This window comes from Salvelinus fontinalis, chromosome 28 (assembly GCF_029448725.1).
Source record: "Salvelinus fontinalis isolate EN_2023a chromosome 28, ASM2944872v1, whole genome shotgun sequence".
Lineage (NCBI taxonomy): Eukaryota > Metazoa > Chordata > Actinopteri > Salmoniformes > Salmonidae > Salvelinus > Salvelinus fontinalis.
This window is the reverse complement of record NC_074692.1, coordinates 26,727,447-26,755,185: the sequence shown is the minus strand read 5'-3', so window position 1 is coordinate 26,755,185 and position 27,739 is coordinate 26,727,447. Positions and strand designations below refer to the sequence as shown.

General features: G+C 41.9%; 2 protein-coding genes across 5 annotated transcripts in view; one reads left to right on the top strand and one right to left on the bottom strand.

Moving 5' to 3' along the window:
* LOC129826517 (uncharacterized) overlaps window positions 1–4,599 on the top strand; it is a 32,878-nt gene extending 28,279 nt beyond the window's left edge. Inside the window, exon 7 of the mRNA XM_055887338.1 lies at window positions 155–4,599. Within this exon, the coding sequence (XP_055743313.1) occupies window positions 155–913 (759 nt within the window). The 3' untranslated portion in view covers window positions 914–4,599. The remainder of the gene's footprint in view (window positions 1–154) is intronic.
* Window positions 4,595–27,651, bottom strand: LOC129826515 (E3 ubiquitin-protein ligase CHFR-like). 4 transcript variants are annotated; one of them, XM_055887335.1, is made up of 18 exons: window positions 27,476–27,651; window positions 26,856–26,990; window positions 25,700–25,799; window positions 24,105–24,214; window positions 21,786–21,845; window positions 21,433–21,651; window positions 20,958–21,059; window positions 20,670–20,865; window positions 20,280–20,434; window positions 19,929–20,091; window positions 19,074–19,804; window positions 18,658–18,774; window positions 18,476–18,559; window positions 18,004–18,074; window positions 17,598–17,685; window positions 17,173–17,280; window positions 9,468–9,540; window positions 4,595–9,016 (listed from the first exon to the last, which is right to left on the bottom strand). In XM_055887335.1, exons 2-18 carry the CDS (start codon window positions 26,962–26,964, stop codon window positions 8,974–8,976), a joined length of 2,529 nt encoding a protein of 842 aa, XP_055743310.1. In that variant the 5' UTR covers window positions 26,965–26,990; window positions 27,476–27,651; the 3' UTR covers window positions 4,595–8,973. The 4 variants fall into 4 exon arrangements, with proteins under 4 accessions (XP_055743310.1, XP_055743309.1, XP_055743312.1 ...); XM_055887334.1 differs by having other exon boundaries at window positions 27,498–27,651; XM_055887337.1 differs by lacking the exons at window positions 24,105–24,214; window positions 25,700–25,799 and having other exon boundaries at window positions 27,498–27,651.
* Between the last annotated feature and the right edge of the window lie 88 nt (window positions 27,652–27,739).

The following is a 27,739-nucleotide window of genomic DNA, read 5'->3' as shown; positions in this document are numbered from 1 at the left end:
TTAGCTTTTACCCAGAGTGAATTACAGTCATGTAATGTATGTTTCTGTGGATTTTTAAAATCATTTTTCAAGACTCAGCTCAGATAAAAAAACAACGAGTGTCATGTTGCACTGCAGAGAGATATGTGCTGACTAGATGTTGTTCCCCCCCCAGGCCCCGTCAGGCTTTGTGTCAGAATGCCGTGGGGATGACAGCAGGAAAGTGTTCTCCGACCCCCAGTTGGAGGCCCAGGACGACAGTAACGCCTCCGACTCCTCCATGAGTAACGTCTCGTATCCCCTCACCCTGCCCGCCCAGAGACAGCGCCGCCTAAACTCCACTAGCAACATGCGGCGCTCCCGCTTCACCGGGCCCTGCTTCGGCCTGCTCTCTGGGTCCAGTCCCTCAGACAGCACCAAGGCCCCCGGGGGCCCCCTCCTCCAGGCCTCCCCATCCCAACCCAGTAACAGTACCTCTGGGCAGGGGCAGCCGGAAGAGGTGCAGGGTGGGAAGCGCCGTGATTTCCCAACAGAGAGCGACCACGTCAGTGTCCCGGTGTTTGCCATCTGTGAAGAGGAGGACCGGCAGCCCTTGATCCTGGCTGAGCACTTGGGGTATTCCTCCATGCTGAACGGACTGAGTCGGGGGGTGTACGAGGCAAAGGGGCCCGCCGGCGCAAGCCTCAACCCTGGCCCCCAGAGCGCAGCCAATGGCCCCCTCCTCCAGAGGGGAAGGTCAGAGTGGAGGCCATGGGGGAGTCAGGCCTCAGGAGGGGCCAGTCCTTACCCTCTCCCTCACCCCTCTGACTCACACACAGCCACCAATACTAACGAGTTAAAGTCCGCCTTCGTGCACAGCACAGCCAATCAGATCCAGATGCCTTCCCTCAACCAATCAACAGTGCCATGCAGTGTGACGGGCAATGTGATGTGACCAGTGACAGTCCAGCATTCAGGCCATGTGACAGGAGAGCAGACAGACAAAGTATGCACTCAGCAAAGCAATAATAAACTATTTTTAGTGCCACCTTTGTAAAATGCAAAAACTAACTTTTTTGATTACTGAAATCAACTTTTATATGGCATTTCTACATTCTTGAAGTCAATTGCTTTATGGTGACAAACTGGATGTTTTCATACTAGTACACACTATATATTTTTTTATCAAGTTAAAGCCCCAATGTGGACTTTAAAAAAAATCTCAATATCAAATACTTTCTGGGTAACATTTAAGTACCTTACTGTTATAATTGTCCAATAAAATGTTAAAACATATACTAAAATAGCTTTTTTATCCACATAATTTTCCATCCTCATGATGCCATCTATTTTGTGAAGTGCACCAGTCCCTCCTGCAGCAAAGCACCGCCACAACATGATGCTGCCACCCCTGTGCTTCACGGTTGGGATGGTGTTCTTCGGCTTGCAAGCATCCCCCTTTTTCCTCCAAAAATAAAGATGGTCAATATGGCCAAACAGTTCTATTTTTGTTTCATCAGAGCAGAGGACATTTCTCCAAAAAGTACGATCTTAGTCCCCATGTGCAGTTCCAAACCGTAGTCTGGCTTTTTATTACGGTTTTGGAGCAGTCGCTTCTTCCTTGCTGAGCAGCCTTTCAGGTTATGTCGATATAGGACTCGTTTTACTGTGGATATAGATACTTTTGTACCTGTTTCCTCCAGCATCTTCACAAGGTCCTTTGCGGTTGATTTGCACTTTTCTCACCAAAATGATGAACCAGACTTGGAGGTCTACAATTTGTTTTCTGAGGTCTTGGCTGATTTATTTTGATTTTCCCATGATGTCAAGCAAAGAGGCACTGAGTTTGAAGGTATGCCTTGAAATACATCCACAGGTACACCTCCAATTGACTAAAATTATGTCAATTAGCCTATCAGAAGTTTCTAAAGCCATGACGACATTTTCTGGAATTTTCCAAGCTGTTTAAAGGCACAGTCAACTTAGTGTATGTACACTTCTCACCCACTGGAATTGTGATACAGTGAATAAGTGAAATAATCGGTCTGTAAACAATTGTTGGAACAGTTACTTGGGTCATGCACAGAGTAGATGGCCTAACCAACTTGCCAAAGTATAGTTTGTTAACAAGAAGTTTGTGGAGTGGTTGAAAAATTAGTTTTAATGACTCCAACCTAAGTGTATGTAAACTTCCAACTTCAACTGTATATTAAAACGAGATGTCTGTTCACCTAACAGGGTTGACCTTAAAATGAGGGACAGGTTTATTTATTTTTTCTTTAAATTAATCACAAATCACATGAAATAAATAATAATCTTCAGAAATTACTTTGTCAAAGCAACAAAATAACTAGGTCTTTACAATGATGGAGAACCCTTTGAGAAAGTTTGAGGTTAAGTGGGTTAAAATCTCCCTGAAAGTCAGAGGGCTCACAGAGGGCGCGTAGCAAGTCTTTATTAGTATAAAAATTATGATTTATTGAATTCTCCATGTGGTCAATATTAAAGGGCACTTCACTGAATATAAACAGGCTTTTAACATTCTATTCAATATTTTGTGCACAATTTCTACTTAAAATATCAAAGGGATGCAAAAGGCACTCATTTTGTGGAATGAAAATGAGCTGTTATTGGCAAAGCGTTTTGGAACTCTTTGTTTTTTGTCTATTTACTTATACCGCCTGGTGATGTCACCAGGCAAGCCAAAATACCACCCATGCAAACCTGCTGATTTAGAAGGTCCTGTATAAATTGTATTTTCAATTAGCAACTATCAGGAAATAATGCTGATAAAAATGTTTACGCTTTTACAGTGTTCGTGCTAGATTCAATCAGATTGACATCCGTATTGCATTATTTTGGCGGAATCTTAGGTGGAACTGCGAGCTGTCAAATCAAGCGACTCTTTGCGTTACCTTTTCGCATACATTGGATGCAACGGAACCACACCCGACTATAATCCGACAAATCCCATGCAGCCACGTTACAAGTTCATGCAGCCACGTTACAAGTTCATGCAGCCACGTTACAAGTTCAAGCAGCCACGTTACAAGTTCATGCAGCCACGTTACAAGTTCAAACACTCGAATTAGGCTGCTGGGCATAAATCCCCCCCATCCAAATACACATGAAACCATGCATTAGCCTCACTTCAATGGTTTGACATTTGAGAGTCATTATTTCCACCATGGATAGAGCCGACACTTTCTATCGCCGTAGGGATACTAAAGAAGGGAGTGGTTTGTGACACATAAGAGCAGCTGCTCACTAATGTCAGCTAATACCGCAGTTACACATCCAACACCGCCAAAACATCTGCTATGCGGATGTCGGCCAACGCTGAAATCCGCATAGATTGAATCCAGGCCTTAGTTTTATCAGCTGTTGTACAATATGATACAAAACACAGGAAAAACAGAATGTTGACTGCAATGGGCCTTTAAAACATCAATATTTGCTGTTTACCACACAAAGGCATTTTCAGCTTCTGTATAATAGTTAAAAAACGTTAGAAAATATTGAATATGGATGGAAACATTGTTTTTATTTTCAAAGACCAGTTCATTTCCCAACTCCTCTGAGCACTTTTGTATCATATTGTACAACAGTTGATGAAACTTACACTGATTTATTTTTTAAATCACATTTTTACAGAGTTATTCCTAATTTTATTTAACTAGGCAAGTCAGTTAAGAACAAAACAATCTTATTTACAATGATGGCCTACCCCGGCCAAACCCTAACAACACTGGGCCCATTGTGCGCCGCCCTATGGGACTCCCAATCACGGCCGTTTGTGATACAGCCTGGAATCAAACCAGGGTCTGTAGTGATGCCCCTAGCACTGAGATGCAGTGCCTTAGACTGCTGTGCCACTCAGGAGCTAATAGCTGCTTGTTGAAAATACAATCTAGACAGGACTTTCTAATCAGCAGGTTTGCATGGGCGGGAGTTTCGGCTTTCCATTGTGACATCCCCATGTGGTACATTGGTTAAAAGACCAATAGCGAAGTTCCAAACCTCTCTGCCAATAACAGCTAGTTTTCAGTTTTCCCCTCCCCACGCAAACTACTCCCATAGTCCTAGCTAAAATCTTGCTTGAGAATACATTTTTTTCTAAAAAGCTCTGTTTTTGCCCATTTCAATGGAATCTATTACAGAAAGTTACTTAATTGTTACCCAGAACTGATTTGAGATAAAAACAGCTGCATTGGGAATTTAATCCATTTGATTATTTTTTTATCAAATTATAAAAATCTTAAACATAAGCACTTCCAACGCAATTGCGCCCTCATGCTTGTGTGTACTTTTACCTTTTGTCCAACAACCTTGGCCTTGGAGCAGTGGATGATAGTAGTTCCACAGAGCTCCATGGAGATGGTTTATGCTTACACTACGACTCTGTGCCCTCCAGTGTTAAACTGATGTAGCTCACATGCAGTATATTAACGTCAACGCTGCAACAATGTATCCAAATGTATTCCTAAGGTTGATATTGAATTCTAAAAGGGAATTGATCATTGTAAAAAGAAAAATGACAAATGCAGTAACTAACCTTTCAATAGAAGTAAGCATATATGACTAGCTATAGAAAAACATAGCAATTGCAACAGAAAATAAATAGGGTTGGATGGAATTTGTGCAAAGAACTTTTAATAAAGGTTTACATAAATTGCTGCTTCAGTTTTGATAATTTGATGTCCATTGAAAGTGGTTAGTAGCAAGTCATGCATCTTAAACACAATGAGGAAACACATTTAGCAATACGTTATTAGTGCACTAAAACAGACATGTTAGAGCCATATACATAAGACGTATTTTAGCATTGCTAATACAGGGGGCACAAAAAGCTCACAAAGGCATTCAACTAGGAATCACAACTCCAGTCCTTAAGAATCACAGTCCTATTAGTTTTCATTTATACCTGGCTATATATTGATACATCAATAGCACTTTATTAAGTTGATTAACTAATTGATCAGAGTGCAGTGCATCCACCTGGTTGAACTCCCAGCTTTAAATTGGTCGCCGATTGACAAAGGCAAGAAAAAAACCCAGCAGCCGCTTTCAACGGAGGACCAGTTGTGTTCCCCTGCATTAAAATGTAACAGCGCTACTCTAAATGCCGTCCAGTCAGTTCCCCACTTATTAGGATCCACAAAACATAAAAGTACAGACCGGATTGTTCAGAACGTCTCAGGAGCTCTGATGAGGTAGAATTCAACTTGCCCCGGCCAGGCCTTTATACTGACTGATCATACTATTAGTACAGAGCATCTTGGTCCAGACTATCTCACAAAGTAAATATTTTCCCTAGAATACAGCGTTTCCCTCTAAGAATACAAAGCACCCTCCAAAGCCTCCTTAACACCCATTCCTGATGGGTGGCTTGCACTGTTGTTGGCTTAGGGTGCCCAGATCCTCCTGTTATAATTAAGGTCCAGTGCTGCTGTAGGGAGGGATCGGCTGGCTGGGGGGTGTTGTGCTGAGCTATTGCCTGAGCCTCTGAGGAATGCCACAGTGTGAATCCACAACAGGGAAACCGCGACTTAGGGCTCTATTCAATCCATAGTGCTGAAGATCCGCTTTATAGCGCAATTGATAATTAAAGGCAATGTTCTCACGGTCGCGGAGACTGCATTCACTGTAAACGCTGCATATGTCAGCTCAATCGGAAGTGATCTTTACGCAGATTTACCACGATACGGGTTGAATCCAGCCCATAAGATCACAAATAAAGACACGCGCTCTGGCAGAAAGCGTGTCCATATTTGCCCGCTTTATACCAGCCCAGAAGAGTCGGTCTGAGTGTGTGAATATTGCCACTAAACAGTCCCAATGAGGGTATATTGTTACATAGGTGGAGTTTCAGCTCCAATCCTGAGTTCCACACACATTGATTGCACAAGGATATTTCTCAATGGATGTTTTAATATCCATTGAAGTTACAGGACAGAGTTGTAACCTGCACCGTTTCTGCAGTGCTTATTACAGTTCAGTTTGGTGCCAGGATTCAAACAAACGCAGATAAAGTACCAGTGTGCTCCGATGGACTTTTAAAGGTAATTTCTGCTTGAGCCGACATCTGTGGCCTTTACAGATAACGTGATCTCCATGAACGTTTGGGAAGTTGCCTTCAAAGGTCTATCGCTGTGAACAGGTCGTTAATCTGTGTTTGTTTGAATCCCAACCCAATTGTAATCTTGGTTAAGTCTTCAAATTAGTGATTCATACATTCATTGTGAGCGAGCTGAATTATAAAAGTAAATAACCTCAAAGCTAGACTTGCTTGTAAACACTAACAGTTTGAGCAAACTACCTTTTCCTCTTAAATCATTGTCAATTTAATGTCACAATTTACAAAATCAAATACTGGTGAGTTATAATTAAACTAAAAATTTTAAATGACAAAACGTTTTTTCTGTACTCTACTTCACTACTAACAACTTAGTTATCTTTTTCCTACTTTTCAATATATAAGGCCTCATGAAGAACATTAGTATATCAGGCCATTCTTTCTAGAGTAAAGGTCTGCAGACATTGGGCTGTTTTGCCGTCCATAATGATTTGTCAGTAATTTACAGAGAATGTGACCGATGTCTCAAAACAGTAAGAGACAAGTGTCTACTGTTGTGGTTCTACACAACATTATGGACATTTGGTTGTTGATAGTAGTCTTCTAATAAGACAAAACGCGGAAGTAAGACACAGCCAGTTGTCTCGGGTTGATCTATAAAAGTGACACACCTGTATCTCTGTGAGTACTGTGTAACTGCAACACTGAATTAGACAGGCAGGATTTCTCACAACTAAGCTGCATTTACACAGGCAGTCCAATTCAGATATTTGACCCAATTATCGGCAAAAAGGGATGATCTGATTAGTCAAAAAGACAAATGATTGAAAAAAGATCAGAATTGGGCTGCATGTGTGAATGCAACCTAATTGTCTCATAATCCTGGAGTTTTTAGATCACCCCAGCAGTTCTTATACAGCAAGAATACAGTAACATGTCTGGCAGCGTGAGACTTTTACACCTCTAGTCCTTTTCTAAGAGCAATAGAGCCCACTTTCAGTCTCCATTGTTAGAAATGACAAAATGTTGTTTTCTTCAATTCTAACTTGGCACGGGTACTTTCACTGCCAGATAAAAATGCCTGACCAAACAGCAATGTGTTATTTCCTCAGTTATTATGGGAAATTGCACCAATTAAGGTTTAACTGATGAGGTTTGACCATACCATGGTATTTGTTCATTTGTGTCTCCAAAACAATACAAACATAGCACAATAGAGTTAAATACCCCTCTGATAAACAAAACTATTATAAGATCTATCCAACATGCTCCAAGGTAACACTTCCTATATATTGAAAAACATGTCCTTAATTTAACAGAATGGCAATCCTTACAATGTTTTTTTTGTTTTTTTAACGTAACCTTTATTTAAATAGGCAAGTCAGTTAAGAAAAAAATCTTATTTACAATGACAGCCTACTGGGGAACAGTGGGTTAACTGCCTTGTTCAAGGGCAGAAGGACAGATTTTTACCTTGTCAGCTCAGGGATTCAATCCAGCAACCTTTCGGTTACTGGCCCAACGCTCTAACCACTAGGCTACCTGGTTCTATCATACTAATAAGTATACGGGTATGATAGAACCCGTATGATCAAGTTGCTTGCTTAATTAATATATTTAGCCAACACCACTAACTTAATATAATGTAACAAGGAGGACCAATTTCACCCCTAAACCTTAGCAAACCATTGTGCATTCTAACAAAAAAACTGCATTGGCTGTTAGTACTAGTCTAGGTCTGAGAAAGCCTCTCTAATGCACCATTTTAAAATCAGCTTTAGGTTGATTACCCTGAGCAAAGCATATAACTGAATACCCCTGCCTTTCCCAGCCTCAGATAAAACTACATTTCCACATATAACCCTTATCCCTGCCGGAAGAACAGAAATCCTATACAACTAACTTTCCCATTGATTCTAGTTGAGCCATGTTATTCTCAGCTTTGACAGGGCTTTTTGCCCTTGTTGGGAAATCCACATCAAACTAGCAGAAATCCCCCTTTTCCCAAAACGAAGTACAACTCCCTTTCCCATTACACTTGTCTTTTCAGTTAGCAGTGTTATTCATATGCAGAAGCAGCAACAGTCTGAATTCAAAATGGTGCCACTGAATCTGTCATCCATATATATGAACCACAAGAAACCTCAAAGTCTGTATATGGATAAGTCTTTTGATAACATAGCTGTGCTTCAACCTAGTTTGTTTGGGGGAAGTTTCTATAACCAACATATGAATACTACTAGATGTTTAGAACACCACAGTAAGCAGTTGAGTAGGAAGCTTTAGATTCTAATTCAAATACATAATTCTCCAAGATATCTAAAGTACTAGACCACAAGTTAAGAGAAAGGAAAACAGTTAACTACTCAGTTAATTACTCGGAAACAGGAAAAGTATCAACATCTTACTAATATCAATATGATCCTTAAACTGTCACAAAAGATGGCATTGCATCCTGTGTGGCACATGTATGGCCAAAGTCCATTTTGATTGCCAACGGTCTTCAGTAGATTTTTTAAAATATATCCCTCACCCAAAAGGACATGATACTGGAATGAAGGGCGATGATGATCATATTCCACATAAGATATAAGTCTGTCATCATCATATAGGGGAATCCGCTCTTACTGTGTGGAGTGCATAGCATTATCCCACTCACCCCTTCTATACCTATAACACTAGGCTGGCTAATCATGACCTAGCAAAAAGAGTGTGATTGTAATTTCAGCATATCATCAAATACATAAGCCTATAAAGCCTTTGAGAGAACTACAAGTTATATTACCTAAGAGATACCTTTCCTCACGGCAAGGCGCTGCTTAATAAGGGAATAAAATGATCACTGTACATATGAGAGTAATACAGGAGATCCTTGGAAGTCTGTGTACCCGCCAGTGTTCGCAGGAGAGCCTTGCATAGCAGGTCACCTACGAGGCTCTTCAGCTCTTGAAACGGGTCTGCTCACATATGTGGTTGAATTTCCTGCAACAAAGTAAAAGGGAAACAATACAAAACATGTCCCATCTTGTATCAGAAGCAGAGCTGCTGTATGAGGAGCTGTGAAGTGTGAAGGAGTGATTGTACCTTTTCCTCTAACACCAGGTGTGATTGGCCAAGCTTATACAATAACGCCCTCTGTTGGTAAAATGCATGTACAGCCACGCAATAGAAAGCATATCTATCACAGGAGGCTACAGAGGGGAGGACGGCTCATAATAATGGCTGGAATGGAGAGAATGGAATGGCATCAAACACATGGAAGCCACATGTTTGATACCATTCCATTTATTCTGTTCCAGCCATTCTATGAGCCCGTCCTCCGCAATTAAGGTGCCACCGGCCTCCTGTGATATCTATCCATACAAAATCTTAAAAACTAGGACTATGGAGACCTATTCAGAAAATGGAATAAAGACCACATCTTATAACTTACGTGGCATGGTGTGCCTTGACTTGAGTACGGCAGTTGCGTCCCCAATAACAGTCTGGCCGAGACGTCACAACAGCTGTGGGAATGAATATCAAACAAATAAAAGCTTAATTCATATTTAACACATGCTAGTTAACTGTATTGATGTATTGTGATTGCTTCCAAATGAATTGCCTCCGAGGACATTCAAGTTTTCTGAATGGGAATTGTCATCTCCCAGTATCCAGCATTTAGAGCAGGGGTTCCCAAACTAATTTTCTCACGACCTCAACCATGTGAAGAAAAAAAACTCTCCTAATTAACAGCTAATGTTTACTTTATTTGGGCCTATGGCAGAAAATAGAAAAACATTCTAACAGTATTTCTGATTGTCTTAACTCACCATCACATACTTTTAATGTGGAGTTATGACAGGCAATTGCAAATGAGTCAGACATAATGTGTCTTATCTCACCACCACTAATGAGATGGGTGTGCTTGAAGCATGTCGCGTCTGAGGTTCTCAAAGTCAAGGGGCTTGGTCGATGCATCTCATCATCCAACCTGGATCGATATTTGGTTTTAATGCAGACGAGAGCACTGAATCCAGTTTCACATTGATATGACCTGGCGAAGGGTACCATGAGTTTTATGGTTGCTTTCAAGACACCTGGGAACTATGAGGTCAAATCATGACGTCAGTGATCTTCAGATCGGAAAGTCGGGACTCTAGAAAAAGGCCATATCAAAAATATATTTTTTCAGAGTTCCCAGTTGTCTTGAATGCAGGGAAGTCGGAGATGTACAAGTTCCCAGTTGTTTTGAACGCAACATCACTGCTCAGAGGGAGATGGCATGTTATTTCCTTTGGGTCAGGAACCAAAACTCCTCCGTAGTGACCCGTGAATGCATTCGGTCAAGACAACTCGATCAGCTGTTCGAGTTCACTTACCGGCATGTCAACTGAGCCAGAATCACAGTCAAACGGATTGGGAAGTAGGTCCCTAAGTGCTCTTCCAAGAGGTGATGAGCAGTCATCACTCGTGTGGAACACTTTGTGACCACGTTTACTAACAGTATTCTGGATATTAGCTCATATCCCGCTTAAGGTCTTAATCTGGATAAGTTGTTTACATGCACCTTCGATAACCCGCTCATGAGTATCCCTGTGACCATGAATAAACAAAATATTCCTAATTGAAATATATGGGTTAAATGGAATAGTAACTGAAATACGGACTTTGACTGTAGGGCCTATAATCGCTCACATGTAGCGTAATATAATATTAATTCCTGGAGAATTGTGCATTTCTTGAAGTGAAATTATAAAACAAAAGTTAGCTTTGTCTTGGGAACAGGAGTGGAGAAATATTTCTGTTTCAGCATCTCTCGAGAAAATGCGAATGTGCCATCTTTGACACTTAGGCAAGCAGACAGTATTTCAACCACATAAAATATTCACCCAAGACAAATTGAAGTCTTATCTGAAAAGTGTTTAAATCGTTTTCTCAGCTTTTCATTTCCTTAAAAGCGGTCAAACGGATGACATTTGGACATTTTGGATAGGCCAAATCTTTCCACTGTTTGAGTTATTGCGTTTTCTACCCGGTTCCTAAACGAAACAGACAACTTTACCTGTGTTAACTAGATTACTAATGTATTCATTCTATCGATGTAAGACATTCTTGTGAGCACTACTTTATTTAGTCTTCTGGTGCAATACGTTGACAGAAGAGAAGCTGCATGTATCTAACTATAGTTGACAAACAAATGGCCTACCAAATGTTGGAAACAATAACAATGGCCTACCAAATGTTGGAAACAATAACAATGGCCTACCAAATGTTGGAAACAATAACAATGGCCTACCAAATGTTGGAAACAATAACAATGGCCTACCAAATGTTGGAAACAATAACAATGGACTTCCAAATGTTGGAAACAATAACAATGGCCTACCAAATGTTGGAAACAATAACAATGGACTACCAAATGTCGGAAATAAGCAGAAACGTAGTAAATTATAGTGAATAAATTATAGTAGGCTAAATTATTATGGAATTATTATGGTGGATCAAACTGCGCAGGTAGCCTACTTTTTGAAGGGATTCGTTTGACAAATCAGATGAAAACATCCCACAACACCCATGACATGCGAAACTGAGCCTGTGCAGACCGCAAAAACAACAGTCAACGGGATGAAATGCTACAGCATCCCTTTCTTAAATCAGCATATCCCAGGCATTTTACCCGGGGTTCTCATAACCGGAATACAAGCTTTTTCCTTGTTTATGTTTGTGTGTCAACTCAAAATCAGAATACTTCAGTATCCTGAATAATAATGGGATATTGGTGTACATGTAAACGTGGTCACTGATGCCATTTTCTGTTAGAAACATGCACAGCCGATGGAAGGGGGCATGTTTCGCTTTAGAAAGACTCCAATAAAACATTTTTCACTCATCTGCAGAATGTTTTTGTATTTCCCCAGCATTCTTGAATTAAGTTCGTTCAGTTTCCCAAATATGTCTGTTACATAGGCAACGAGACATTTTATTTTCATTAGACAAAAAGTCAACCAAGACGTATTATATACACTGCTCAAAAAAATAAAGGGAACACTTAAACAACACAATGTAACTCCAAGTCAATCACACTTCTGTGAAATCAAACTGTCCACTTAGGAAGCAACACTGATTGACAATAAATTTCACATGCTGTTGTGCAAATGGAATAGACAAAAGGTGGAAATTATAGGCAATTAGCAAGACACCCCCAAAAAAGGAGTGATTCTGCAGGTGGTGACCACGGACCACTTCTCAGTTCCTATGCTTCCTGGCTGATGTTTTGGTCACTTTTGAATGCTGGCGGTGCTTTCACTCTAGTGGTAGCATGAGACGGAGTCTACAACCCACACAAGTGGCTCAGGTAGTGCAGTTCATCCAGGATGGCACATCAATGCGAGCTGTGGCAAAAAGGTTTGCTGTGTCTGTCAGCGTAGTGTCCAGAGCATGGAGGCGCTACCAGGAGACAGGCCAGTACATCAGGAGACGTGGAGGAGGCCGTAGGAGGGCAACAACCCAGCAGCAGGACCGCTACCTCCGCCTTTGTGCAAGGAGGTACACTGCCAGCGCCCTGCAAAATGACCTCCAGCAGGCCACAAATGTGCATGTGTCTGCTCAAACGGTCAGAAACAGACTCCATGAGGGTGGTATGAGGGCCCGACGTCCACAGGTGGGGGTTGTGCTTACAGCCCAACACCGTGCAGGACGTTTGGCATTTGCCAGAGAACACAAAGATTGGCAAATTCGCCACTGGCGCCCTGTGCTCTTCACAGAGGAAAGCAGGTTCACACTGAGCACATGAGCACATGTGACAGACGTGACAGAGTCTGGAGACGCCGTGGAGAACGTTCTGCTGCCTGCAACATCCTCCAGCATGACCGGTTTGGCGATGGGTCAGTCATGGTGTGGGGTGGCATTTCTTTGTGGGGCCGCACAGCCCTCCATGTGCTCGCCAGAGGTAGCCTGACTGCCAATAGGTAGCGAGATGAGATCCTCAGACCCCTTGTGAGACCATATGCTGACACATGCACATTTGTGGCCTGCTGGAGGTCATTTTGCAGGGCTCTGGCAGTGCACCTCCTTGCACAAAGGCGGAGGTAGCGGTCCTGCTGCTGGGTTGTTGCCCTCCTACGGCCTCCTCCACGTCTCCTGATGTACTGGCCTGTCTCCTGGTAGCGCCTTCATGCTCTGGACACTACGCTGACAGACACAGCAAACCTTTTTGCCACAGCTCGCATTGATGTGCCATCCTGGAGGAACTGCACTACCTGAGCCACTTGTGTGGGTTGTAGACTCCGTTGCATGCTACCACTAGAGTGAGAGCACTGCCAGCATTCAAAAGTGACCAAAACATCAGCCAGGAAGCATAGGAACTGAGAAGTGGTCTGTGGTCACCACCTGCAGAATCACTCCTTTTTTGGGGGTGTCTTGCTAATTGCCTATAATTTCCACCTTTTGTCTATTCCATTTGCACAACAGCATGTGAAATTTATTTTTAATCAGTGTTGCTTCCTAACTGGACAGTTTGATTTCACAGAAGTGTGATTGATTTGGAGTTACATTGTGTTGTTTAAGTGTTCCCTTTATTTTTTTGAGCAGTGTATATATATATATATATTTTTTTTTTACATCCATTGTGAATGTCAACCGTTCCTCTCTCAATGCAAACAATCTTTCCAACACTCCCCCTCGATAACCACCAAGCCTTGGTGTGAATTATAACATTGTCATGCTCTGATCCCATATCTCCATATTGTTTTGCAAACAGGCGGGCGCGCAGTGTGTGGTTTGATGTGGTTTACAAAGTTACCTATTGCAGTATATCTCCGAGATCTGTGCTCAGCTCTTTTGCCGCCAGTTTCTCTCGGTGTATCATACAATGCGTCCATAAGGCAGAGGGAGACATACTCATAACTAGAGTGGAGAGGCCTGCCTGCCGTCCCGCCATAGCTGGAGTGTGCAAAAGCCCATCCTTCGATTGTTTTTCGGCAATATAGCCATGAAGCACACTGAACATCCCATGTGCCGTTTCATGCTCGGGAATCGTGAGACAGAACAATCTGTCTTCGTGAATAGTATCCCCTGACATGTATAGCAAACAAGTCAATGCATGGGCATCTCGGCCCTCACACATAACGTCCATTTGGAGAACATAAGCTGGGGAGTTTGAGTCGTTCAGTTTCCTCTTGATTGCTAGCAAGAGCATACATTCTTAGTTTAACAGTTATCTATCAAAAAGGTATTGATGTGAGTTTATGTGCCTCTGCCCTCCCCCACTGTTTTCACCATATCAATTGCGGTCGGTAATATCAAAGTCTCTGCAATAGTGTGTGGTTTATTAGCATAGCGGGCCTAGCCATTCACCGTGCGGCCTTTTCCCATGATCTAAAGGAGCTCTGGTTTAATCTAAATATTTTAGATTTGAATCATTTTCCTTTTTATTTTTAAAAGGTTAACCACATTACAATGATTGAGATATAATATTGTCTAATTAATTCAGTGCATTTGTGTCACGCCCTGACCTTAGAGCTTTTTATGTCTCTATTTTGGTTTGGTCAGGGTGTGATTTGGGTGGGCATTCTCTGTTCATTTTCTATGTTTTGTATTTCTGTGTGTTTGGCTGGGTGTGGTTCTCAATCAGAGGCAGCTGTCTATCATTGTCTCTGATTGAGATCCATACTTAGGTAGCCTTTTCCCACCTGTATTTGTGGGTAGTTGTCCATGTATAGTTGCCTGTGAGCACTACGTTGGCTTCATGTTTTGATGTTTATTGTTTTGTTGGCGACATCTTAAAATAAAGAAGTATGTACGCTCACCACGCTGCGCTTTGGTCCGCTGTTTCCACCTTAGATGATCGTGACAATTTGAAAAGTATTCAGATCAATTGACTTTCCACATTGTTATCTTACAGCCTTATTCTAAAATGTATTAAATTGTTGTTTCCCCCTCATTAACCTACAGACAATAAATCATTTTAAAATAAGCCTGTAACAAAATGTGGAAAAAGACAAGGTGTCTGAGTACTTTTCGAACGCACTGTATACACACACACGGTCAAAGGTTTTATAACACCTAATCATTCAAGGGTTTTTCTTTATTTTTTACTATTTTCTACATTGTAAAATAGTGAAGAAATCAAAACTATGAAATAATAATATGGAATCATGTAGTAACCAAAATATATTTTATATTTGAGATTTTTCAAATAACCACCCTTTGCCTTGATGACAGCTTTGCACACTCTCAACCAGCTTCACCTGGAATACTTTTCCAACAGTCTTGAAGGAGTTCCCACATATGCTGAGCACTTGTTGGCTGCTTTTCCTTCACTGCGGTCCGACTCTTCCAAACCCATCTCAATTTGGTTGAGGTCGGGGATTGTGGAGGCCAGGTCATCTGATGCAGCACTCCATCACTCTCCTTGGTTAAATAGCCCTTACACAGCCCGGAGGTGTGTTCGGTCATTGTCCTGTTAAAAAACATGATAGTCCCACTAAGCCCAAACCAGATGGGATGGCGTATCACTGCAAAATGCTGTGGTAGACATGCTGGTTAAGTGTGCCTTGAATTCTAAATCAATCACAGACAGTCACCAGCAAAGCACCCCCACACCATAACACCTCCTCCTCCATGCCTGACGTTGGGAAATACACATGCAAACATCATCCGTTCACCCATACCGGGTCTCACAAAGACACGGCGGTTGGAAACAGAAATCTCCAATTTGGACTCCAGGACACATTTCCACCGGTCTAATGTCCATTGCTTGTGTTTCTTGGCCCATGCAAGTCTCTTCTTTTTCCTCCCCAATTTCATGGTATCCAATTGGTAGTTACAGTCTTGTCTCATCGCTGCAACTCCCATACGGACTCGGGAGAGGCGACGGTCGAGAGCAGTATGTCCCCCAAAACACAACCTAACCGAGCCGCACTGCTTCTTGACACAATGCCCACTTAACCCGAAATCCAGCCGCATCAATGTGTCGGAGGAAACACCGTACTCCTGGCGACCATGTCAGCGTGCACTGCACCCGGCTCGCCACAGGAGTCACTAGTGCGCGATGGGACAAGGACATCCCTGCCGGGAAACCCTTCTCTAACACGAGAATACTGGGCCAATTTTGCGCCGCCCCATGGGTCTCCCGGTCGCGGCCAGCTGCGACAGAGACTGGACTCGAACCCAGAATCTCTAGTGGCACTGCATTGCAGTGCCTTTGACCACTGCGCCACTCGGGAGGCCCAAGTCTCTTCTTCTTATTGGTGTTCTTTAGTAGTGGTTTCTTTGCAGAAATTCGACCATGTAGGCCTGATTCACACAGTCTCCTATGAACAGTTGATGTTGAGATGTGTCTGTTAGTTGAACTCTTAAGCATTTGTTTGGGCTGCAATTTCTGAGGCTGGTAACTAATGAACTTATCCTCTGCAGCAGAGGTAATTCTGGGTCTTCCTTTTCTGTGACGGTCCTCATGAGAGCCAGTTTCATCATAGCGCTTGATGGTGTTTGCGATTGCACTTGAAGAATAGTTCTTGAAATTCTCTGGATTGACTGACCTTCATGTCTTAAAGTAATGATGGACTCCCATTTCTCTTTGCTAATTTGAGCTGTTCTTGCCATAATATGGACTTGGTCTTTTACCAAATAGGGCTATCTTCTGTATACCACCCATACCGTGTCACAACACAACTGATTGGCCTAAACTCATTAAGAAAGAAAGAAATTCCACAAATTAACTTAACAAGGCACACCTGTTAATTGAAATGGATTCCAGGTGACTACCTCATGAAGCTGGTTGAGAGAATGCCAAGAGTGTGCAAATCTGTCATCAAGGCAAAGGGTGACTGTTTGAAGAATCTCAAATATAATTTTGATTTGTTTAACACTTTTTTGGTTACTACATGATTCCATGTGTAATTTCATAGTTTTGATGTCTTCACTATTATTCTATAATGTAGAAAATAGTGAAAATAAAAACCCTTGAATGAGTAGGTGTTCTAAAACCTTTGACCAGTAGTGTATACATTTCAAAATCCTCCATGTGGGGTCATGGAAATTCTCCCATGACCCCATTTTAATATCAGGCAATCCCATTTGCATATCAGGCGACCCCACATGGGGTTGCGACCCCTAGTTTGGGAACCGCTGAGTTAGAGGCTGCTTTCGCTCACCAGGAAGCGCCGAGGCAGGGATGTTCTGTCTGTATTTGTAGGCCAGCTCCCCGAAGGCTCGCAGGCCACAGCAGAAACAGAGTATAGCGTTACTGTTGATGCGATAATCTGAGATATAAAACATGGAGAGAGAGAGGGAGAGATAGAGTTACTAGTGTGTTCCAAAGTGAGTTGTAAGGATGCTCTGCACTGTCAGTAAGACTGAGAACCATGTTCAAGATGGGAAGCTTAAAGGTGGAATTTCAGCTCATCGTTTTTGCAGTCACGAGATATGGAAATAAAAGACCTGGAAATGGTGTCTCAGGAAGCACATTTATATGATGTAGGAATTTTCGGAGATGTGCAGTGCAAATGCAAAAATGACAACCTGGAACGCTTCAAATCTCAAGTTTTATGTGAGGTGAAGAGGATAGTGTCAGACTGACCAGACAGATAGAAGGTTCCCTGTTGCAGGCCCTGAAGACCCTCCTGTAGCATGTCCCTCCACGACATCCCTCTGGCTGACAAGTAACTCTATAAGGCGGAAGGATGACAGGTTATACATTAGACGTTAGTGATCGCTGTTGTAGAGAAGTTATAAACAAATGCAAAGGAAATAGATTCACTTAACCTGGGTTATGTAACCAGGCACCAGTTTCCCAATTCCCAGACACAGATTAAGACTATTCATGGACTAAAAAGCTTGGTCAATGGAGAATCGTCATTGAAATAGCTTTTAAGTCCAGGACTAAGCATAATCTGTGTCTGGGAAACCGGCCCAAAGAATGCAGATGCTGATTCTGGGTGTTCAGACCAATCAATGGTTAGAGCTGAAGAGTAGAAAGGAAGTACCTGGAGGATCTCTGATTCATAGTTATTGCTGTTCAGAACACCGTCCAGGCATTTGTCTGTAAGGTTGAGTTCTGTGGACAAAGACATGGAAATTATATTTCTTATACTGGTAAACATGATATTGCAATGTGATAACAAATTATGTGTAAGACATACAGGCAATATTTTGGTACATTTCCACCACTATTTTCAATAAACTAACCACAATGATAGCGTTACCTCGGAATTTCCTCAGAAGCTCTGGTTTAACTAAGCATCAATCAGCCCAGAGCAAAGTTTCTACCTGTTTATTTACTAAGGTCAATTAAACTAAATATGCACAAACCTTATATGCAATCAAGTACTACAACTTGATACCGATTCTCCTAACCTTACATTACCTTTTCGTTCAACCTTGAATGTTAGTTTACTGTTGAAAATATTAGTGACAAACTTTGAACGTAAATCTAGGAGTAGTAGAGCAGAGACGCACCACTGAAACGTGCGAGGCAGCCCTGACAGCCGATCCTCTGGCAGCCCCAGTACATGTGACAGAAGGGCCGCAGGCACACCACACCTAGCCAACACAAAGAACCACACCCATCAGCACCTTCAGCCAAAGCACTCTTGCCATTGGTCCATTAACATTGATTGACAGGCCTGCGGGCCACTCACATTGCTGAGCGGAGAGTTGCTGGCCAATGAGCTCGGCGCGGCGGTCTGGCATGGGCTGCAGGCAGCAGGTGCAGATGACATGGCTGCCCAGAGGAGGACAGGTGTAATCCTGAGGAGCTGCAGGAGGACAGGACACAGAGAGACATGTCCTCTGGGTCAAGGTCCTGAAGGCTGCACTGTACTATCCTTACAGAATCTACAGATCCAACAATTACGCTACAAGCATTGTCACTTATTTCTGTGTCCAGGCGAGTACAACATACTGATAGTTAATTTGATCTGTAAGTGCACTACATTGTGTTGTCATAACTCCCTAATCAACCAACACAACATAAAACACTTACATATTAGAAATAAAAGCATTATATAAATGCAAGCCGTTACCATGAGCAACAGATGGACACATAGTTCAGTACCTGTAGTGGGGACATCAGAGCATGTTGATAATGTTGATTCCCCAGCCCCAGGGGGTTTCCCTGGCCTGTCCTCAGGAGTTGGTGGGGCTGGTCCTAGAGGGGCTGGTGGGGCTGGTCCTAGAAGAGCTGGTGGGGCTGGTCCTAGAAGAGCTGGTGGGGCTGGTCCTAGAAGAGCTGGTGGGGCTGGTCCTAGAAGAGCTGGTGGGGCTGGTCCTAGAAGAGCTGGCGGGGCTGGTCCTAGAAGAGCTGGCGGGGCTGGTCCTAGAAGAGCTGGCGGGGCTGGTCCTAGAAGAGCTGGCGGGGCTGGTCCTAGAAGAGCTGGCGGGGCTGGTCCTAGAAGAGCTGGCGGGGCTGGTCCTAGAAGAGCTGGCGGGGCTTGTCCTAGAGGGGCTGGTAGGACTGGTCCTAGAAGAGCTGGCGGGGCTGGTCCTAGAGGGGCTGGTAGGACTGGTCCTATAAGAGCTGGTGGGGCTGGTCCTAGAGGGGCTGGTAGGACTGGTCCTAGAGGGGCTGGTAGGACTGGTCCTAGAAGAGCTGGTGGGGCTGGTCCTTGAGGGGCTGGTAGGACTGGTCCTAGAAGAGCTGGTGGGGCTGGTCCTTGAGGGGCTGGTAGGACTGGTCCTAGAAGAGCTGGTGGGGCTGGTCCTAGAGGGTCTGGCCCTGTGGCCCACAGTACCTGGCTGACCTCCTTCCTGTAGCCTGGACACTGTCTGCACAGCACAACGGGCTGGCTGTGGAAACACAACAACAGGAAGAAGAAGAATGTTTAGAAGGGCGAATAACAACAACCACACTCTCTTGGTCAACCATACACACAGGGTCACAGTCACACACACAGCTACTCTTCTGTCTGACCCGATATCGGAGGTGTCACTGTCGTTGTCGGAGAGCTCAAAGAGATAATCAGAGCTGCCCTCTTCATCAGAGAAGGAACGCTCAATCTTTGGCTGCAGCATGTCCCGAGTTATCTTGTTCCGGCTGTCCATGCTCTTCAGGTCCTCCTCACTGCGACACTTCTCTGTGGACACAAAGGGTCAACACAGGGTCAACATTTCAATGCTTTATTTGGGTCCATTCACACACAACAAAATAGAAGGAGACAGATGTAGACACAAATACCGAGTTTAACAAGGGGAAGAGCTGGTCGCTATCCACAATAGTGTTAATGGGGGTACAAGGGTAGAGTCGGGCAGATTGAATACAAACCTGGGTGTTGGATAAAGTAGGCCTCCACCAGGTTGTTGAGGATGTGGTTCTTGCGGATCCTCTCTACAGGGCAACGGCAGGTGGGGCAGAGAGACGAGCGCTCCATCCAGCCAGAGTAACATGCAGCACAGAAGGTGTGCATACAGGGCTGCAGGCTGCATGGGGTACACACAGGGAGCTGATACCATTAACATGCAGTAGAGGCACCTTTCTGTCTTATAGAACAAAATTAGAATTACTAGGAATTATAAAATGTTGTGTTAATACGACTCTTGATGTATTATATTTATTGAAGCATTGCTATGTTCATCTGCTGCGAGGAGCCACAAGCAATGAAATAGAGGAGTGGGCCTATTCTCTAATGTAGTAGTAGGTAGAGTCTTGCTGTACCTGACACAGTCATGAAGTAGGTCCTGACAGATGATACAGGTGAGGGACTCCTCCATCTTGTCAGTCTTGGCTTCTTCCACAGTCACAGCCACAGCAGCTTTTCCCAACAGATCCCTGATAAGAGAAACCTTAGCTGGGCTGGGGCCGACCACCGCAATACTGGAAGTATGTGGCAGTCCAAAATTATAGTCCTTGTCTTGGAAGGGAAAGGGGGAAAACACTGTTACAATCAAGTGTCACCAACCAAGTGTCAATATTACACAATGTAATGACACTGAATGCACTGACCAGCACTGTCAGTTTTCCTCCTTTTTCTCTCTGGCTCCATGTCCCCCTCCTCCTCTTTATACAACATTGTGACTCGGTTCTGGGCTTCAGTCTGTCGTGTGTCTGTTGAGCAGATGAGGTTAGTGTTGTGCTGCCCAGCCTTGCCTTCAGCAGCAGAAGAATGGTGAAAGGATGCACAACAGAGAATGATCAAAAGGCCATATGATTGGGGAAAATTCAGTTACCTGTGCCTGTTCTTGAATATGGGAAGATTTACAAGTAGTTGTGATCATAAAAGTCTGGCATAATATCATTCGGCAAGAGCTGTCCTTTGAAAGAAGTAAGGGAGAGTGAACAAAGCTGGCACAATCAAGGGGAGACCATGCTATACCGGTCAAAGATTTTGAGGAGGGTGAAATACAGATTTACTTCCCAGTCCCTGCTTCCCCTCAATGAGCACCATAAAGAGGAAGCACAGGCCAGATGGAAAGCCTACCTAAGGCAGAGGAGTGCAGGAAGGAGGCTGCAGAGGAACAGGCTGTAGAGGAGGAGACTGTGTGGAGGAGGTGGGAGGAGGTGGAGGGCTGGGGTTCGTCCACGGCCTGCTGCTCCCGTGAAAGTCCAACAAGGAATGGCTCCACAGACACACATACTGCTGCTGTAACAGGGCAGGTCTGGGCTTTCTGCTGCATTACTGAGCATCTGGTGGCACCACCTGACATGATGAGAAAGGGTGGAAAGCAACAAACAAGCTAATTCAAATCACCCTACAAATGTTTTTCATAAAAAATATGCAAAGTCAAGAGGTAGCAATCAAATATCACATTGATTTGGTTATTTTATACTTACCAATTGTGTCTTGTGAGAATGTCCTCTCTGGTTTTATGGACTGATACATGTAGGCAATATCTGTAGAAGCAAGAGATTGTTATACTTCACTCAATTGGAAAAACATTACTGACTCGTGAAAAAAACTTAAGAACTACAAACTTAAGAACTATAAAAAGACGACACCAGGCCCATCCACATTGACTCAGAACAAATATAATCAGTTGAGCAATACAAATATCTTGGAACTATAATTGACTGAAAACTCTCCTAGACTGCACACACACAGACATACAAAAAGGGACAACAATGACTCTATTTCGTGAAGATTAAATAAATATCAGGACAGTAAAAGAATATCAACCATATTCTACACATCAATTGTTCAGCGTTCTCACGTTCTGTTTCCAAGCCTGGTACAAGCAGATATCCATCCATAGCAAATTTAAAAAAAACTAGCAGTAAAGCTGTCAAGCAAAATCAGTGGAGTTAATCTGAAGAAAATGGAATTGCTGTTCTTGGAGAGTGGTCGGCAGGAGCAGAAATTGCCACCAACCTGACACACCCACTCAACCAGGAGTAGTAGCAGCTCATACCATCAGGCCGCTGATACAGAGTCCATCTTTACAAAACCGCCAGAGCCTAGAAATCCACCAGTATCCACCAGTATAAATCAACTGAATAAATAACTGCTCAACCCTAACTGAATTATGAACTGTATCCACATGTGTTGTCTGCTGTAGTTATTGCTTGTGATTTCTGTACCTATTAGTGATGCTGTGCTGTTTGGTGAGATGCAAGACACATTTCGTGAAAAGGGACACACAAATTATTATTATTGTTGTTGAGGCGAAGGTTTGTGTACAATTCGTTAAATATCCCCAAAAAGGGAAAATATTACTCTCATTTTGAGAGGTCATTCTTGGCCGACTGGTCCAACTCAGTTTACACACATTATGCAAGTTCACTGTGTAAAGTATACATTTATAACAAAGTTGGCAGCACTGGAAGGTACACAGGAAAACAAGTGGACCAAAAGACCTGTATGCACTAAATCAAATCAACATTTATTGGTCACGTGCACATGGTACAGTGAGATGCTTTCCTTGACAATGCTTAACAATGGTGTGCACTATGCAGTATACTACAGTTGCAAAACTATTGGTAATTTACCAAAGTTACTGGATCATAATAATAATTTAGTGGGTGCTTATAGTTGTCCTATTTCACAAGTACGTATTATATGCGAATTTCAATATATATATATATTTTTTGCATATCCAAACTCCCACTGAGACACCCTTGAGAGAGTGGGATCACGGCCAAGGTCAGCCCTTATCAACGGTAACCCTGGAGCAATTAGGGTTAAATACCTTGCCCAAGGGCACATCGTCATATTTTTCACCTTGTCGGCTCGGGGATTTCAACTAGCGACTTTTCGGTTACTGGCCCAACGCTGTAACCACTCAGGCTACCTGGTGCCCTGGTCTACGATAATCTATTGTAACTTTGGACATTTGCACTTCAATAACTTAAAAAAATATATACATTTTATATAAAATATATATATTTTTAAATCTGTGTCCATATTGTCCATGACTTTCTAGTGGATAGACTATACAGTTCAAGAGAAAATAGCGTAATTAATGAAAAAAGCATCTAAAAACAACAATGGCATCATATTCAATTAAATCCGCAAGTCTTTCAACTATTGATTTTTTTCCCACAACCAGTTTGGAGCAAAAACATTTACAACAAAGACATAGTCAAATAAATAAGTGTGTAAAAAATAATCAAAAATAAAGGATCTCATGCTGAAACCCTCATGCTAAACACGAACGGTATTCACCAAGTTGATGGGTTATATTTAGGATAATGCTTTATAGCAGTGTCATTCTATTTGTTATATTAAAATCATCTTATTTTACATGTTACATAAATTCCAGAGTGTTTCCAAAATTCCAGTAGTTTACCGGTAAACTTGGAAAGTTACAATTTACATACCCTCACTTTGTAACCCTATGCACTACTAATTTATACACACCTTCTGAAGAAAATAAGGAACACGTTATATTCTTTCTACAGCCTATCTACAATACTCCCAAAACAGTTCTTTATACACTTACAGATGGATCTTAATTTGATCACCCTGCTGTTACAAGAAAATTCCTGCACAGCAGAAAATGCAAACTTGTATTGTATTGGCGGTTTAAAAAGGCTTTAAAAGTTTGTAATTTCCACTTAAAAATATCAGACTTAATTTGCCCTAACTAAAAATGTATAAACCGCTACAAAAATGAGAGCCAAACACCCCAATCAAAATAGGAAAAAAAAACGTACTTTGCTCTGGTTCGTTTTTCCTGTATACAAAGTAGATGACGTCTCCATTCTGCAACATATGAATCTGCTTCTTCACCAGCTTAGACATGTTAATCACTGTACCATTGGTGCTAGAGGTGTGAAAAACAAAACAAAAACATTGGTCTGTCATTGTATTTGTCATCTCCTTCCGGAGACACCTGAAACCCCACTTCTTTAAGGAATACCTAGGATAGGATAAAGTAATCCTTAACCCCCCCCCCCCCCTTAAAAGATTTAGATGCACTATTGTAAAGTGGCTGTTCCACTGGATATCATAAGGTGAATGCACCAATTTGTAAGTCGCTCTGAATAAGAGCGTCTGCTAAATGACTTAAATGTAAATGTATTCAATCAGCAACCTTGGAAGAAATCCAATACTAAAGAGGACTGTGTCTCAGTTTTGGCTGGCTAGAAAAACTTTGCTGCAGTTATTACTATAGTAACAGTTAAATAGTAGCTTCTCTTCATGGGATATATAGGGATGGAATCTTAACCTACACTATTGAGATACTACACTGTCGCATTCCATCTTTCTATTGGAAAAGCATCCACAATATTCAGGAGCAAAACAGTTAGAGCTGCCACTTTGCTCAATGATGTAAAGCCTAAAGCTTACCGTATGCTTCCCAGTCAAAAAAGTTGGTGCATATATTATGACCACATTTTGTGACGTTTTTCTTCGTTTTGGATTTTCGGACGCATTTGGCAGGTTTTTTCCCCCCGGCTGTTCGAGCACAAACATTTTTTTATTAAGGCTTGTCGAAGTTCGGTATCCGAAGTCTACCCCCTTCTGTGATTGGTCAACAGTAGGGATTCTTCAATAAAGTGTTTGTTGTCATTCAACAACAGACTAGTTTTCAGTTTCACTTGAGAAATGCTGCACCAAATATCTTAGTTAGATGTAAAATTGCACGACAAAGACCTCTTCAGCAAAAATGTACAAATTAATTACAGATTTCTTGAGTTATATTAGATTAAATCATACTATTTTGAGGAAGTGGTGTTTCAAGAGGGACAAACAGTAATATTGCCGCTTTTTTTCAACAGAATGTATTTTAAGGAAGTACAGACGTTCACGTCGCCTAGCCAAGTTCTGCTAGGAGCAAACCGAACCTATGTATGCGGACGCCCTAATGCAGTGTGTGCACACTAGAGAAATGCGTGTAGAGAAAATACCTTTCATCTTGCTGACTTATTAGCGCATGGTAAAACACAACCTCTTTAATTGGTGGTTAGTGTAATTTGCCAGCTGGTTGCTTACAGTGAAAATTAGACTACACTGTGATGTGCAGTGCTGGGCAGGCAGATATCTGTTCAATCCACAATGAAATACACTGATCAGTCACTATAAACAGGATTACAAACAAATACAATCTGCATAATACATTTTCCTTTAACAATAAAACATAAACGCAGGTTAAAATCTATTTAGCCTCATTAACTAAGCAAAATGCTCTACATTACCATATTATCGTATCGTTAAACATACATAATTGATCAGTTTATCCTTGACAATGGACCTACATTGAGCCTATAAAGTACTTAGATTTTTTTTTTAAAGACTCCCTTCATACCTTGTGTCCTCTAGCCACACCAACCCTGAGCTCTTATCTTGCACTATCTTACAGTGATCCCCTGAGACCAGTTTGTTAGCAGGAAAGGAAAGATCACAGCCTGGTGAAAGAAAAAGTTATTTACAGTTAATAAAATGCACCCAAAAAATTTACAACATAGTCAAAGATTACTATTTTCAACATGACTTGAATAAACTAGATTTTGTCATACAGTAGGCTACTGTTGTGGAGCTTTTGTGCTATATTGTGTATAAAAAGCATTTTGTTTACGTCATGTTACTGTAAACAAAGACAATTTGGGCCTACTCATTACCTAATTTAAAATAGCAGGAAAACAAGTATTTAGGCAATGGCCACATGGCTGATGATATCGTCACGAGTGAGCTTGGAAAATACCACATTGAGATTATACGACAATGCTGATTTATTGTTGATGCATTCCTCTCTTCTTTTATACCATATTGTGGTTGCTGCATAACAGACTAGCTCATTAGGCTCAGTCTCTTTGTACCGGAAAGCAGACTCCTGGAACTCAATATAATAGAGCAGAAAGACAGACAGAAACCTAGGAGATATAACCTTTCCTTGGTCAAAATCCATACAACAAACTAGCCTACTTAATATTCTGCACACATGTTCTCAATAGACGGCTTTGTTATCATCAGAGAGGGTGTCTAAGTTTGGTGAACTAAAGACTGGGGGTATTGTGCCTTAAATTAACTGGATTTATTAAAGAGCCCAGACACTGCCCGACTCATGTCTAGGATATATGGTATTTTCTGTCTATAAACAACAAGACATTTATAAACAAGTTCCTCAAAACAAGCAACATGCATTTAATTAAAAGTGTTCAACTATAAAAAAATAAAAACACACTTTTATGAAAAGTGTTATGTCTTAAGTTTTTACACATTATTATGATTGTGCAAGCAATAATCATTTATATCGATAACAGGGCGTTTTGGTAGTTCACAAAATATTGACAGTTTATAGATAATCGTTAGCTAGTGTCCTACCGCATTACTTTCTCTATCTTTTATAAATTAGCCTACAATATGGTAGCTGAGTTTCTCAACTCCACGATATGTTGTGAAACTCAGGTAACAATATGGTGAAGTGATTGTGTTAGTGTCACTGTGTGGGATAGTAATTTTACCTTTTCTTCGCCCGACAGTGCATTCCCTGTTGACAAGCAATACTTCAGATTGAGTGTCCACTTTTACTAACTTCCCCCATGGTTGACTCCTTCCATGCTTCTTTTCCATGTCCAAAGCTGATATGTTCCAGTTTTCTATATTGATCAAATCATGATGCAATCTCTGCTTTAAAAACACTCTACTTAGATCAGTGGCAGCAAATATGTCATCCAATAACTTAACCTAGTTAGTTATTATTTTAGTTGAGAAATATGGGGCACTTTCTAGCTAGTCAACTACCGTTTCCTTAGCCTAACAAACTGTAGCTAACGTTAGTTTAGTTGGGAAGGATAAACAATGAAGCAATCACCCTGTCTGGAACAAGAAACGCCTGGCTAACTTGCTAGCTAATGTAAAATATTTGATCAGCAAGGCATTTTGAGTACGTTCATGTTAGAGGTTAGTCAATCAAACAACTCGATGGTGGACATGCGTCAACAAGCAACTTCATTTTCAAAATAAACCTGGCTTAAGCTTGCTACTAACGTAAACTGGCAAGCTAACGTTAGCTTGTTGCAAATAGCTAGCTATTACATTTAGGCGCTAGAAAGAAATACGATTTAGCTAACTAGTTAGCTACCTTGAAAATATAATTACTATACCCTCAAAGGCACGATTATTTCGTTCAGTTATTTTAGATGTGAAGATGTTATGTCCCTTAATTTTCCAGTTGGCACACACACTAGTTCACTTCCTGACAACCAAAGGTATTTACAGCCAGCCATCAGCTGGAGGAGGGGCGGGGAAAGTAGTCTTCAAGGGGACGCCTGCCACTCAACCACCACTACACGCGAAGAAGAGAAAACAAACTCCTGCTTGTTAATGAATTAAAATAGAATATTGT

Bases quoted from the DNA above. Each gene is read 5' to 3' on its own strand.
- LOC129826515 (XM_055887335.1), bottom strand. From the start codon at position 26,964: ATGGAAAAGAAGCATGGAAGGAGTCAACCATGGGGGAAGTTAGTAAAA. The intron at 17,686-18,003 runs GTACTTCCTTTC...TCCGCCTTATAG, and splicing joins ATGAATCAGAGATCCTCCAG to AGTTACTTGTCAGCCAGAGG. The intron at 9,541-17,172 runs GTGAGCGAAAGC...TCATTCCCACAG, and splicing joins CCCTGCCTCGGCGCTTCCTG to CTGTTGTGACGTCTCGGCCA.